The 15,155-nt window shown below is 44.3% G+C and overlaps 1 protein-coding gene across 1 annotated transcript; it reads left to right on the plus strand.

The window, feature by feature from the left end:
* Positions 1-1,224: 1,224 nt before the first annotated feature.
* ZNF318 (zinc finger protein 318) lies at positions 1,225-14,853 on the plus strand. The gene is made up of 8 exons (XM_018567934.1): positions 1,225-1,410; positions 3,841-5,301; positions 8,765-8,864; positions 9,003-9,256; positions 9,445-10,002; positions 10,150-10,237; positions 10,320-10,438; positions 12,556-14,853. Exons 1-8 carry the CDS (start codon positions 1,225-1,227, stop codon positions 14,755-14,757), a joined length of 4,968 nt encoding a protein of 1,655 aa, XP_018423436.1. The 3' UTR covers positions 14,758-14,853.
* Positions 14,854-15,155: the final 302 nt, after the last annotated feature.

Consider the following 15,155-nt stretch of genomic DNA (forward strand, 5'->3'; position numbering starts at 1 on the left):
ACATACAGTGAGGAAAATAATTGATCCCCTGCAGATTTTGTTGCCGCAAGGGCAACAAAGCAGTGGCTTAAGAAGAAGCACATTAAGGCCATAGAGTGGCCTAGCCAGTCTCCAGACCTTCATCCTATAGAAAATGTATGGAGGGAGCTGAAACTTCGAGTTGCCAAGCGACAGCCAAGAAACCTTAACCTCCCTGGAGTTATTCCCGAGTGTGGCTCGGGGGTTAATTTTCAGTACCAAAAGCGGTAACCCCGAGCCACACTCAGGATTACACAGCACGTCACTTGCCTTGTCCACGAGCCCCGCTGTGTCCTCCGGCCGATGCTGGCTTCCGGGTTCCGTCCCTTGCGAGCGTCCGTGTCTCTTTGGGATCAAATACTTATGTTACTCCCTGAACTGCGACTCCATTTATAACATTTGTATCGTGTTTTTTCTGGATTTTGGGTTGATATTATGTCTCTATCATGTAAAATACACCGATGATAAAAATTATAGACCTTTCATTTCTTTGTAAGTGGGCACACTAAGAAAATCTGCAGGGGATCAAATCATTGTTCTCGTGTGTAAGTAAAGTAAATGTAAAAATAATGTAAAAACATATTTAAAATCCCCCCCGTAAGCAGGTGCATATTCACGCAAACATTGTTGGGTATCGCCACACGCCAGAGTGAGAGCAATAATTCTAGGGTCAATATTTACATGTATCTTTATGGACTTTTTGGGGTACTGAATTTCGTCGCGGTTTCACAGATGCACACTATTTTTAACCTATCCATGTTTGGTATCTATTTATGCGTTGTAACCTCGTCTTTTATGTTTTATTTTTAAAAAAAAGTTTTATATTGTGTTTCGGGCACACAAAAATTTAACTTAAGTGCATTTTTTACTATATTTTTGGGTTTGATAAAGAATTACGCTAATATCGTGAGACATAAAAATTTGCAACTGCTGCCATTTTATTCTACAGGGTCTTGGCTTTCAGAAAATATATAATGTTTGGGGGATTGGAGTAATTTTCAGGCCTAAAATGTGCATTATAACGTGCATGCAAAAAAAAGGGCTTGACAGCAAAAGGGTCCTTAAGGGGTTAAAGCTGAACTCTGGAATCGGATTACCTCTACATATCCCTGTGCAGAATTCAAGTGGTAACACTTCAATCCTAAAACAATACTTTCGAAGTAAAATGTTTTGTAAAACCCAGTGACATCATCGATTTGAATCAAAATGGCCAGATACCGGGAGGAGGAAATGTTGAAGTATCACTTCCTGTCCTGGTGCAAGGTTGATGAAGCAAACTACAATTCCCGTCATGCAATGGGCATCGTAGCAGTGAATGGGCTGTCAGGTGGAGCTCTTACAGTGAACCTAGCTGCTGATAGCCTGCCAGTTGTTTCCAGCAGGAGTGGATGGGTGTGACAGAGCATGTGTCTCCTGACCTGTTAATCAAATATAAATATTATGGATGCACCAAAATTTCGGCCGCCGCAACATATCGACTGAAAATGGTACTTTGGCAAAATGACAAAAGTGCCATTTTTTTGGTAGCAAATGTGCTACATACCTAGGTTTCTCTCCTCGCTGCTCTGTGTCCTTTTTTGAAGCAGCAGCGCCGAGTGATGAGGGGAGCGGTGTCACAGGCTGAGCTCTACTCCTTCACCACCCCGATCGCCCTCTTGTGACTGGCAGATCAGGATGGAGAGCGGTGCGGAGGCTGAGACAGCTGTCACGGGCGGCCGAGCCGGCGGTGCGGGGGAGGAGTTTGCTGTGTCCATAGGAGGCCGCTCAGCCTCCTGAGACAGCCGAAGGAGTCCAGATGCAGAGCGGTGTTACCTGAATTACTATTTTAAGTTATGAACCGCTAAATAAGCATTCACACTTACAGGTTTGAGATTCTAAGGATTCATTCATGAGATTTTTGAGCTCAACACAATAACAGAATTTATTGGTATATAGTATCAAGACTTAAATACAATGAACCAACAATCTATTTAACTACAACATACAAAGAAAAGATTTAAACATGCCAAATACCCAGACATTGGTATCTAACCGACAAACAGACATACAGTTAAGTGGGGGAAAGATTATATGTATAGTTACCCATCAATCGTCACATGAGGCCCCATCCTGGTGAAAAAAAAGAAGAAAAATATTGTTGTAACTTAGAACCTTGAGGTTTTTATTTTTTATGGCAACAAGAATAAGTAATGGACTACTGAGATTCAAGATGATGGACTGTGAAGATAGTTGGTTAAAAATATGTATTTATGACAATGGCAAATGCTCTGAGTTTAATGGAGATTAGCCATAAACCATCATCGTTTTGTGTGTGGCCTAATCTTACTGGCCACAAGGAGGGAACTGTTACCTTATGAGTTTATGTCAAATCTTCATAAGACATATGTATATAGTTGTATTTCTTGTTTTAAATAGGTGGGGGTAGCTTGTAGGGAAATAAAGTCTTTGTTGTGTTTATCACTGTGGAGGGGAGTGGCAGGCCCAATGACTTGCAAATAGGGCTGGTAATCAGGTTTTTCCTGAGCCAAGACCCTTTGATCTAATAACAAGTAGACTGGCCAATCGTAGAGAGGGGTGTGGAGTTGTAAAGAGGGTCTTGGAAACCCTCCAATCTCCATTAGGCCTTGGGAGGCAACCATTGGGAGACGTGCCATGCATCCCTATGGACACCTGTGGTATATTAATGACTGTAAAAAGCAGCTCGGCCTCTTTTCACCAGGATGGGGCCTCATGTGACGATTAATGGGTAACTATACATATAATCTTTCCCCCACTTAACTGTATGTCTGTTTGTCTGTTGGATACCAATGTCTGGGTATTTGGCATGTTTAAATCTTTTCTTTGTATGTTGTAGTTAAATAGATTGTTGGTTCATTGTATTTAAGTCTTGATACTATATACCAATAAATTCTGTTATTGTGTTGAGCTCAAAAATCTCATGAATGAATCCTCAGAATCTCAAACCTGTAAGTGTGAATGCTTATATAGCGGTTCATAACTTAAAATAGTAATTCAGGTAACAGCGGTTACAAGCGATCAGCTGATCGATGAGTGTTGTAGTGTGTAAATAATTGAGGACATAGTATGCTTACTGTGTCCCCAATTATGAATGAACAGGAAGTGGTCTACATCACTTCCTGTTCATGATTTTGGACCTAGTAAATGATGCATCTTTTTAGTTTATGGATGGACAGGACCACTCTGTATAGAGGCTTCCAGTTCATTCATAACGGGACGGCAGAAAGAGATTGAGGACTCTGTTTAGACCCCTGATATTTCCTCAGAGCCCCTGCCCTGACAGTAAAGTAAAACAATAAATAGAAATAAAATATGAGAAAAAATAATTAAAAAAAGATTAGAAATTAAAAAAAAATTCGGTTTCGGCCTGGCATTTTTTAGTTTGTTTCGTTCTGAAACTTCTATTTCGGTGCACCAATAGTTATTATTATTTTGCCGCTCACTGCATAGGAACTACACCACGAATGTTGGACAACTGCTAGCCAGGGGAATAGCGGCCATTTATAGAGATAAAGATACAAAATGACAACAAATTGCTGCCCGGATTAAAGCTTTAATGTTTTATTACTGTCTATAAAGTTGTATGAGAATTTTTTTTTTGAGACCTGGGCAGTTTCCTAATGTAGAAGGTCTCGGAGAGGCTTTGGTGACACTGATTGATCGCTTGTACTTTACACATGTTCTATTGTAATCACTCGGCATGTAATATTTCCTCGTCTTCTTGTTCCTATAAAAATTATAGTCATATCTGATTACTTAACATTTACAGGTTTTTGTTTTTTCCCCCCATAATTCCCTAAACAGTTTGGCAACTTTTCAAGTCTTGGAAACGTACAGACTTCATCGTCCTCTCTGACCAACGTTGGCGTTATGCCGCTAGGAGACAGGAAGGCCAGTCCGGTCCCTCCTTCCACGGTTAGAAATTCCGGCTCTCCGCATTTAACTGGGATCTCCCAATCTCTTGCACCAGCTGGGGGCAGAAGCTTGAACACAAAGGAAGAGTTTACTGGCAAAGCCACTCTAAACCCTATGCCTTCGGCCTTAGCAGTTGACCCCCCAAAAAGGCCCCCTGCTTCTTCTGAAAGCAATTTCTTGAGTTTGCTCAACACAAAGGAATCTTCTGGAGTTCCCTTCAGTTCCACAGCGTCTTTTCGGAACACCATGGAAGCTGTTAAAAGTCCAGCTCTAGGAGGGGACAGCTTTCCAGCAAGTGTCTCTGATCACAAGCAGAGGAGCCTCTCGGAGATTGAAGAAGAGGAGAGATTTCTGTACGGGGACGAGGACGACAAGACCCCCGAGCCCAGCAAAGAGCCACCCAAGCCAACTCCTCCACCGGTAAACGTTCCTAAGAATAATCCTGATGAGAAGGAGTACGCCAAGATCCATGATCTGCTAAAGACTATCGGATTAGATATTGGTGTGGCAGAGATCAGTAAGCTCGCCGTGAGGACTCAGGAGCGTCTTCATGGAAAGAAATTAATACCGAAGATATCGGCATCCTCAACTGTGGGGCCCCAGAAATCCACCGCCAGTTCTGCCGAATCCAAATCTGAACTGACCGTGAAAGCTGAACAGAAGCCGAACGTCCTTTCTGGAGTAGCAGTAAAAACTGAGGCACCTGCAAAGCTCCTCGCCAAGGAAAAGCCTTCACCAGTTGCCCAGCAGTCGGGACCTTCTTTCAAAGAGGAGACACCACCTGTAACAAAGACAAGGACTGCCAACGAGCAGAGCCAGCCCACATCCAGAGCAGAGACGACAGAGCAGACGATTAGCCCCATACAGACATCCAGTGTTAGCTCAGTCCAGGTGATCAGCACCGTTCAGGGGATTGGCACGGTTCAGACACCCACAGTTGCTACTGTTCAGGAGCTGACCCCTCCTCCTATGAGCCCCTCTCAGGTTCCTCTTTATTCTCCATACACCACCTCCACAATGGTGCCCAACTATGCAGTCCCACCTCCCACGTATAACCCATATGGGCCTTACGTGACATACCCAACATCCAGCTGGACATTGTATCCCCCTCCAGTTCACCAGCCGCCTCCCACTCATATGCCAACTGCAATATCCCCCTCTCATTTAGCCCACCCTTGTACACACAAATCCCGCAGTAACCTACGCGTCATTGAAACAAGTGAAGATTTCACCGAGGTCAATGCAGCAAATGACCTCAAAACATCGGCAAAGAATGAAGCGAAAACCCCCTCGGGGCTGCTGGCGAAACATGAAGCTGAACGAAGAAATAAAGAATACGAGAAGCTTAAAGTAAGTCCCTTCCAGAACTCTCATTTCTGCTTTGACTTGGAAGAACAGTACATATATTTCTCTTTGTTACCATTGTCGCTTGATGTTAATCTTACATTGTGTTATTTTCTTTGCAAAGTACCTTGTAATCAATGTCCAAATCCCTCGCCGCACTCCTTACCGGATATCCCAGAGCAATGGGAGGTCGTAATGACTGCGGATGGCGCCGCTTCCAGTGAAACTTAAAAGAGAACTATGGGGTAAGTGTTTTCCCCATAGTTCTCTTTAGGGTCACAGGAGGACATATACTAGCATACTCCCGTGACCCAAAGCTAGGTATATCGCGGGCATACCGTAAGCGCCGGAGCTGGGACGGATCCTGACATTACTGTCAATCCACCCAGCTGCGTTAGTGACAGCTGGCTCTGCCTATCTAGAGGCAGAGCCAGCTGTGCCCTCCCCCGTCCGTTCCTCCACTCAGCGCTAGAGGGGGGGGGGGACCCCTGCGAGCAGCGGTGACTGCAAGTGAGCAGATCGGCTGCATGTTTCTGCTCACTTCCCGATCGATACAGCCAACCTTTGACAGTTTCTTTGTCACAGGTCGGCTCTAACTATGAGGATGAATGGAAATCACTCGCCTCATAGATCTCCTTTAAACATAGATGTCACCAGCACACCAGGATAAAGCTTGAATATCAGTGCAAATCCATTTTATTGATGTCACTCAGTCAAGCGCTTTCTGGGCTGCACAGGGCCCCCTTCATCAGGCTCAAAAATGTAATTTGTGAGCCTGATGAAGGGGACCCTGTGTGGCCCCGAAAGCACTTGTCTGAGTGACCTTTATCATTCAAATGGATTCTCACCTTGTAGTCATTCCCAATAAAATAATAGGGGATCGGATGTAGTGCAAAAAAAGTTCAAACAATGAAAGCAAGCTTGATATTCTCGCCCATTGACCTTAGAGATGGCGGCCATTGTGGCCCCCTCCATGGTAAAATTTGCTTATCCAGCAGTGTAATGTGAATTTACCTTTGCAGAGCATTTTCCATCAAATACGGGAGAGTTAAAGTAAATTTGTCCAGTGTTCTCCCTGAATTATTTTTGGCCCTCGAAGAACCATAGGTTCCAGAAGTCACTCCTAGCAGGATTTGCTTGGAGTCAATTTTCTGTAGTTGCATATTACTGTGTTCCTGAGATGTGTAGTGACCTGATCAGAAGAAGTGATGTTGTACAGGCCCACCGACGCATGTAAACATTGAAACGCTTTATCTTGGAAGAGCTTGTTATAATGGAACACCAGGAAATGTATTTCTATTTTACACTCCCCTGACCTGAAAAAACAAATTCTACCTACCCTCCGCGCGTTCCAGCGATTTCTCTGACTTCCTCCTTGACCGGCACCAGCGGTCCTATACAGGGCTGAACGGCTCTGTCATTCTGCCCATTTCCTGAAAGCCCGGCCTGTCATCCCGCTTAGAGGATGCGCCTCACTCAGGCTGGATTCACAATACTCCTGGATTGAGCGGCGCCTACACGTCACTACATGAGCACCGTGCAGGCCTGGAGAAATGCCTGTCCCGCCACCATAGTGCCGGTGATATCATTGGACCAGCAAGAAGAATACAGGAAATAGGTACGTATTGAGTTTCTTTTTTCAATAAAAGATACTGTGGAGAGGGGTGTAAAAATTCTAAATTCTTCCTGGTGGAAAAAAAACGAGATTGTATTCTTCTTCTGCTTACTGCACTGAGAAGGGATGATGGGTGTAGTAGTTGGAGAAGAGGACTCTGATCAAAAGGCAAAGGTAGTTGCGGACAGCTGCGCCCAGGAAACATGTATAAAGCAATGACACGATGTTCACATGTTTCCACACATTCAGCGGCCAAGGACAGGCGACCATCCCTTGATGCAACCTGTCTGCGTCCAAGGCCTGTCATCTGTCTCTAGCCGCAGGTAACCACTGGATGCGCAGTAGCCATAGTAATCTACCCTATAGGGTGAGTGAATAGACCAGGAGTAGGCACTCCAGCTTTGGTGAAGCTACAAATCCCTCATGCCCTTGCTTCTGGGAGTCATGACTGTGGCTGCCACTGTCTTGCAATGCTTTACAGTACTTGTAGTTCCACAACTGCTGGAGTGCCGAGGCTACCCACCTCTGCCTTAGACTATAGTTCAACCTGATTTAGATTACTGTGTTCAATTCTAGGGATGCACCGATACCGGTATTTCAGGTATCGAGTGCCAATATATATTTTTTTGGTACTCGCCGATACCGGAAGTCCCATTAAGGAAGCCAGGCGGCGTGTAATGACTCGCCACCTGGCTTCCCGATTAGCAGGGAAGCCGTCCCCACTAGGTGACGAGAGCCTGGAGCTGGCTTTCTGGCCAATCAGGAAGTCAGGCGCCGCGGGATTGGCCGGGATGCCGGCTCCATGCTTTCTCGTCATGAAGTGACGATGGAGCATGAAGCTGGCTTCCCGGCCAATCGGAAAGACGGGTGTCGCTTCATTACATGGTGCCCCGCTTCCTGATTGGTCGGGAAGCTTGCCACCGTGTAATGACTCGCTGCCCAGTTTCCTGATTTGCCGGGAAGTTGACTTCATGCTCCCTCGTCACAAGTCAATCAGGAAGCCGGCCAGTGTGTAATGACTCGCCGCCCGGCTTCCTGATACTGGAAATATCGTGATAAGCATCGGAGCATTTGGGTGCTCGGCACCGATACTAGTATCGGTTTTCGGTGCATCCCTACTAGAAACCTCACTTATAAAAAGAAAAACTCCATAGCAGCTAACAAAAGTAGGTTTTATCCTTCAGACCCATGGGAAGACTGGAGGAACCTAATATATTCAGCCTGGCAGGAATGGATAGCAATGGGGGACCTGAACTCCATCTTTAGATACAACACATGAAGGGTGTAAAAAAGGGCCAGAAGGGCAGTATAAGTGTGAAGCTGAGATCAATAATACGAGGACAAGTCCTTAATCTAGGAAGAGGAAAGTTCAAAACTAACTTCCAGCGGAGGTTGTGAGACAATCAACAATAAGGGAATTCAAATATGCTTGGGACAAATGCAGATCTATCCTCAGACAGAAATGTATACTAATAAAAAGTAACTGCATTAAAAAAGGGGGAGGGTGCGGGGGGCAGATTTGATGGACCACGTGGTCTTTTTTTGCCATCACTAGGTTTGTATTTCTATGTTATTTGCCTGGGACACAGTATGAGACTTCTTCTTATCTGCCGATCCGTGTTAAGTCTACCACCTCACAGGATTCTTGTGCAGTTACTTGACGTTTTGGGTCAATGTCATCATTGATGTATCATGACTTGTTATTTAGTAGAAGACGACGTTCTGAGCTGTCAGAGTTCAAGGTAAGTGTGGAGTCTCCAATGTGTTATTTTCTCAGAATAGTCTGGATTTGAAGTTACTAAATGTTGAGATGATGACTCGTGGGGAAAAAAAAAATGCTTCCATTTATTGAAGGTGCTGGATGAGTTGGAGGGACTCAAGAAGGAGGTGAAAGCCAAGACTTTAAACCTGGAGAATCTGAGCACAAAGGTGGAGCTGCTGCGTACACAGCATGGTGAGGAACCCTTCTCCTTTATTACTCTGCCATACTTGGACCAAGCGGTGGGTGGGTCAGTGATATTGGATATATTTCATAGAAATAGTTGTTTTGCCGTAAATCATCACAGCTGTCCTGATTTTTGTCATGTCACAGGGATCCTGCAGCGGAAGAAGCGTCGGGAGAAAGACGGTCATAAGGACCCTCTGCTGGAGGAACTGAACAATGTTCTGGATAGTGCCCGCAAGCAGATCAGCTCTCTGAACAAGGAAATTGCTGAAACCAAGCATAAGCAGCTGCTGTTGATGAAGGTGGCAGAGATCTTAGGCGCTAGCCCCATGGATTTAGCAGACAAAAAGGAAGCTTCTAAAGAAAAGGGGAAGAGCTCTGCCTCTCCTGCCTTATCCCGGGTGAGCACTGTTCAGAAGTCCTGTTCTTGCAGTACTGAAACTGTCACATCTCTGACTGTCGGTAGCTCTACATTTCTGTTTTTTTGTGATTCTTCTCCATCTACATGTATTTTGTAAAATCAAAGTTATTTCAGTGTTTTTCCCTTCAGTTCCTTTTCTTACTTAGATGCTGCTCCTTTCTTATCTAGGACTCTGACAGTGAGGCAAAATCCAGCTCAAGCGTCAAGGAGAAGAACGGCTTGAAGACCAGGCAGGACTCGAAAGAGAGAAGCGACTCGAAGAAGACCAGCAGAGACTTCTCACCCACGACAGATAAAAAAGCCGACGTTAAATCCAAGAGCAGCTCTAAATCAGATTCTGATAGAAAGTCAGGGGAAGCTTCCCCTTCTGTCAGCTCGTCGCACTTGTCAGAGAAGGCGGATGATGATGATGATCATGTTAAGCGTAAACGGTCTTCGAGATCTCCAAAGCTCAGTTCTGACAAGCGGGATAAATCGGAATGCAGCTCACCTTCCTCGTCAAAGTCTGAGGAAATCGTGAGCTCGCCAGACATGTCCAGGTCGAAAAATCTTCGGTCCATCATTTCTTTAAAGGCCGCTCCTAAGAAAGAGGACCCGCCTCTTTTAGAAGACGGGGACATATTTGACTATTATGATTCTGGTGGGCATTGGTGTGAGGACTGCAATAGTGTCTGCATGACCTTAGTTGAGTACCTCCTACACTTCCATGAAAGAAAGCACAGTGAGGTAAGGACCAGATAACTTGATTTCTCGGTTTGCAGGTGGAGGGGTGGTTGTATTTTCTATAGACAAATTGTACTGAATACACACGCGTTAAACTTATTATGGACCATATTTACATCCTCTTTTGTGTTTTTGTTTGGGGTGCAATAGTGTGTAAAGCAACCCAAGAGGCCCTGGGTAAAGAAGAAAGATCCTGAAATCAGTCCAAAAAAGAAGAAGTTGACTGTCCCTCTGAAAGGTTAGTCACCCAGTGTACATGATCCGTTAGCAAGAGTTCAGCCATGCTGTATGTACCTGACATTTCTGCTCTTGGCCCCCAGGTGCTGAGTTTATAGTACCAACTAAAGGCTATTGCTGCTCACTTTGTTATCATTCCTTTGCGGATCACGTGGAAGCTGATGAACATCTCCGAACTTATTCTCACAATGAAAAATTCAAGGTTTGTTTATCTACCCCCTCCCCATAAGTCTTCTGTTACTCCAGAAACTGTACACGGTTGGGTGAAGGAAGGCAGAAATGTTGTTGGCTAGATGAGTACAGCAGGAGTGTGGTGTTGAGTAAGAGGCTCACACTACTAACAGAAATACAATTTTAAAATGCAAACAAACAATACCCATTTTCTGAGAATGTGTGTTGATGGAAATAAAATGGAAGGGGTGTGCTCCTTGAAGGCGGAGAACTGTGTGTGTAGACCTGGATCAGACTGCTGACCGTGATAGGGGAATCGCTCATCAGAAGCTCAAATCATGAACATGTAGTTGGGAGCATCTAGTAAAACTGTTCATTTCACTTGGAATTTTAAGATGTTAATAGAAGACAAAGTCAGATACCAGCCAACTGGTTTTGGAGGTTGGACACCAAGACTTGTATAAGGGTAAATCGAGGTAGAATTTGCTGAATAGCCCAGATTGGGGCTGACTGTCAGCAAATCCTTACCTTAGTGAAGGCTGCTGAATGTATCTTTGAGATACATTGGACAGCATTCACTCTGGTCAGGTTACGCTGACACTCTGCTCCATTATTGCCCCAATCTAGGCTTTTTAAGGCTTGATTAACCATTCTAGAAGTCCTGAAGAAGGGCAAGACCCTGAACCTGAAATGCGTTGGCTGTTATCTGCTGCTCGTCTTTTACTAAATATTTTAAAAAAACTTCCAAGCAAGATGACCAGGATCTGATGTGTTCCTCTCCATCATGCTGATGTGATGCTATGATGGCGATTGTCTAATTCTCCATCAATCTTGTGTAGTTTGATCAGCACTGGAGGGAGCATGCAGTAGCAATTTCTCTACAAATGGTTAATATTTTAGGTTTTCTACTACTTTAAATGTATCCATTCTTGTCTTTCTGTAAGTTGATATATGGGTATGAACCCAACTCAAATACTTGTTTAAAATAGACAGTGGGCTAGTCTTGCATATTTATATGGTATGTATTCTGTAAAGAAGTCTCCATGTAGATCAGTCTCTATATGGGGGAACCAGTGATCCCAATGGGAAATTTCCCTTCTATTCCTTTTCTGTTGACAACTGTAAACATTCTGAAATTCCCATTGCTTTCTGTCTCGGTGACACCAGGACAAATAGAGATGGTAAATCTCCCCAGTGGCTACACAGACAGCAATAAATATGGCGGGTTCTAACACATGTTCAACTCTTACGAGCAGGGCCCTCCTTACCATCTTGTCTTGAATTGTATAGTGATTGTAATGTCTTTCTTATATTGTAAAGTGCTGCGCAAACTGTTGGAGCTGTATAAATCCTGTATTATAATAATAATGTTTCAACCAAAACTAGGGGGGATTCAGCTTATAATGCATTTTAAAGCTGTATGGAGCAAACTTTTGCCATATCTTTTATTGTAGGCCTGAGCCCTATAAATCTCCAGGCCTTGTCTTCATTGTTCAAAACTTTGAAGTAAAGTCTGGTGGTTATACCTTTTAAAAGATGTCACTGCCATCTGTATTCAGCCCTGAGTGGAGCTGGAGGTTGCTAAGTGTATATGTAGCCCACATGTAGTCCTTGCCTTCTGAGGTGGCCCTGTTTTGTAGAAAACAAAGGTCTGATTAATTTCGCTCTTCAGAACCAGTGCCTGGTTATCCCCAAAATCTGGACTTTCTGTTATACAAATTCAGCAGCTTCCATGGTCAATCCCCATCTTGCCTTCTTCTTGGTGACCAGTGTTTGCAGAAGGCACAGAAGGTGGTGGGCTGCGGATTGACCATGGGAGTTGTGATTGACATTTGCATAACAGAACACATGGGTTCTGGGTAACTGAGTTCCATGAAGGCCTGGAAATCACCTTAGAAAGTAAAGTGAGGACAGGTTCCTATGAGAGCTTCAGAACTCTGCTTGAGGTTTTTTAAACGCTATATGTAAATACATGTTCATATTGATGCTCTGCCTTCCGGTGTTCACACGCTGTACTGAAATAACTTCTAAGGTCTGATTGTTTTCTTGTAACAAGTAACAGTTTGATACATTTTTTTTTCTCTGGTCTTGTTACTTGATGTATTAAATCTAATACTGCAATGTTATTTCCTTCATTCATGTTACCAGAAATATACAGATGAGAACATCAATTATGAAGTGTCACGTCGTGAGAGGAAGAAGGCCAGCTTGTCTGCTGCCCAAGAGGCAGCACGCAAGCAAGCGGAACAAAAACGTAAACTGCAGAGCGAAGAGCAAAGCCGATCGAAGAAATCGAAGAGAGACCACGACCAGGAAAGGAGCAGTAGCAGTAGTAGTAGCCGACGCAGACCACAGAAGTCCCTCTCGCCTGTCAAACCTGAACCAAAACGGAAATCAAAAACTCCAGAGAAAGAGCCAGTAAAAACCCCGACGTTCGGAAAGTTTACATGGAAGTCAACAGAGAACAAAAGTCAAGCGGCTGGCACCACGCAGAAGGTTGAGGGGCCAGCAGTGAAAGAAAAAGAGGAGGAGGCCAAGGGGAATGCTGTCAAGCCAAAGGGAATTGAAATTAAGCTTCTGGGTAAACCCAGCAATTCCCAGAGTACGACTCAGACTACTACTACTAGTACTCCTCCTTTGGCAACCTCCACACTGACCACCTCCTCCATTGCTGCCTCTTTTATCACCACTGAGTCCAGTTCCGCGACTAGCACACGTTTTAAAGTTAGACCAAACCTACCAGTTCCTTTGGCTCTCCTAAGAAGGTCCAGTGCGACTCTAAGCAAGCCCGCCCCTCTAAACACATTCCTGTCAATAAAGTCTGCCGATGCCACATCCAGATCTTTACCTGTAGTCAAAGGCGTCGCTCAGACTTTTCTATCGGAAGATATTGTTTCTAAAGCTTTTGAAGGTGAAGAGGTGGTTCTAAAAGCAGTGGAGGAAACCAAACCAGAGCCTGTTCCGACAGTGAATAAAGGTAATAAGACTGATAGGGATCTGGAACCGATTCCAAAGGCTGCTCCCCAAACCACTACGACCTCTCCGAAGAATAAGAACAGTGACTTGTATGATATGCTGTTTAATAAAAAGAAAACCGCAAATGCTCCTAATCGGGGTGCCAAAGGGAATGCTGGGTACGTCAGTAAACCGGCACCATCCACAAAACCACTGAGTCCCACAACTTCCAAAAATCCCTCACAAACTGTTTCCAGCGATTCCAGTAAGTTAGCGCAGAGCAAAACTTCTGAGAAAGCCCAGCAAGAACAAAGCACTCCGCATCAGAGTCCAGGACATGCAGCAGGATCTCGAACATCTGAGGCTCAGAGTAAGAATGTTTCACCCGAGCCAGCTAAAGGAGTAGCAGCCAGTTCAGCAAACAGTACACCACATACTCAGAAAATAATTGGGCCCTTGCCAAAAAAGCAGAAGGGCCCTCCAGAAAAGAAGTCAGTTGATAAACCTGAGCAAGCAGTTTCTCAAGCTGGAAAGAGTCCCTCTCTGTCAATGAATCCAATGACTGGTCGGATGGAGTATTCGTCTTCTCAAAGTTCAAATCCTAAGGCCGCGAACGAAATGAAACCTCCAGAAACCAAAAAAGTTTTTATTGCACACATCCAGAGCGTTAAGGAGAAAAAACTATTGCCTTCACCCGTGGTGACTGAGGTGCCACCAAAACCCTCTTATAATCCAACTTCCAAACTGAACCAAAAATTTAAAAGGGAACCTTTGTCTTTTCCCAACTCTTTCTTTGGCCGCGTATCGGACGCAGGCTGTAAGGACATAAAAATCACACCTTTTGCAGCTCCGAAACCCATTACTGATAAGCCTGTAGCTACTGAAAGCCAACCACTCCCCAGTAGTACTTCTATAAGTAAACAAGCAATGCAGCAAGAACTTGACTCTTACTACAAGCTGATAGCTACTGAGGAGGACCCCGAAGATCTAGTAGCTTCTGAAGACCAAGATACCGAAGCAGAGGTTGCAAATGCTCCTCCCAAGGTAGAGGTTCCAAAAAAGAAGGCCAAGCTGGAAAGCCTTCCACCTGCCAAACAGACGCCTACTAACCCCACGGTGCCTGATATAGCCAGCGAAGACGTTGATGATTCTGACATGGCCTGTGAAGTCCCTGACGGTCCCGCGAGTAACTTTTCCACCTCGGGCCTGGGAATGGTACAATCCAGTTATAGTTTTTCCTCAAACTATGGGGCCGCATTAAAGCAACCTTCCAGCTTTTCACGTGGAATGGTTTTAGTGGATAAAGATTATACCAAGAAAACACCTACAAGCTCCACCACAACCAGTTACTCCATGGAAGAGTTGGAAATATTAACCACGTGCGACTCGGATTAGAGTCCCTGTGTCCTGCATTCGGAATACAGTTATCTGTTGTAACTGTGCTTCATCTAAAGGAGTGACCGATAAAGACCTCACAGCGATTTTACAATCTGTAAACATTGTCTACCAGAGCTGTACCGGTTGCCTATTGACTCTTCTAGACTCATTTCTGTTCATTTTGAGCTAGTTTATGTTGGCAAATGTTTTCTTGAGTACAATGTGACTCAATGTTTGTTACAACTCACAATTGTTCATCAGTTTGTTTTTAATTTGTGCAATGCCATTATTTCTCTGGTGTTCAAGATTTATTTTTTTTGGCTTGTAAGTAATCCTGTATGTATATTTTCTGATAGCTGAAGATTCGATCCTCAAATATTCCATGGCGGAGTTTTGAAAATGACATCCCTGTCATG

This window comes from Nanorana parkeri, unplaced genomic scaffold, assembly GCF_000935625.1.
Source record: "Nanorana parkeri isolate BGI_ZX_2015 unplaced genomic scaffold, ASM93562v1 scaffold1119, whole genome shotgun sequence".
NCBI classification, from domain to species: domain Eukaryota; kingdom Metazoa; phylum Chordata; class Amphibia; order Anura; family Dicroglossidae; genus Nanorana; species Nanorana parkeri.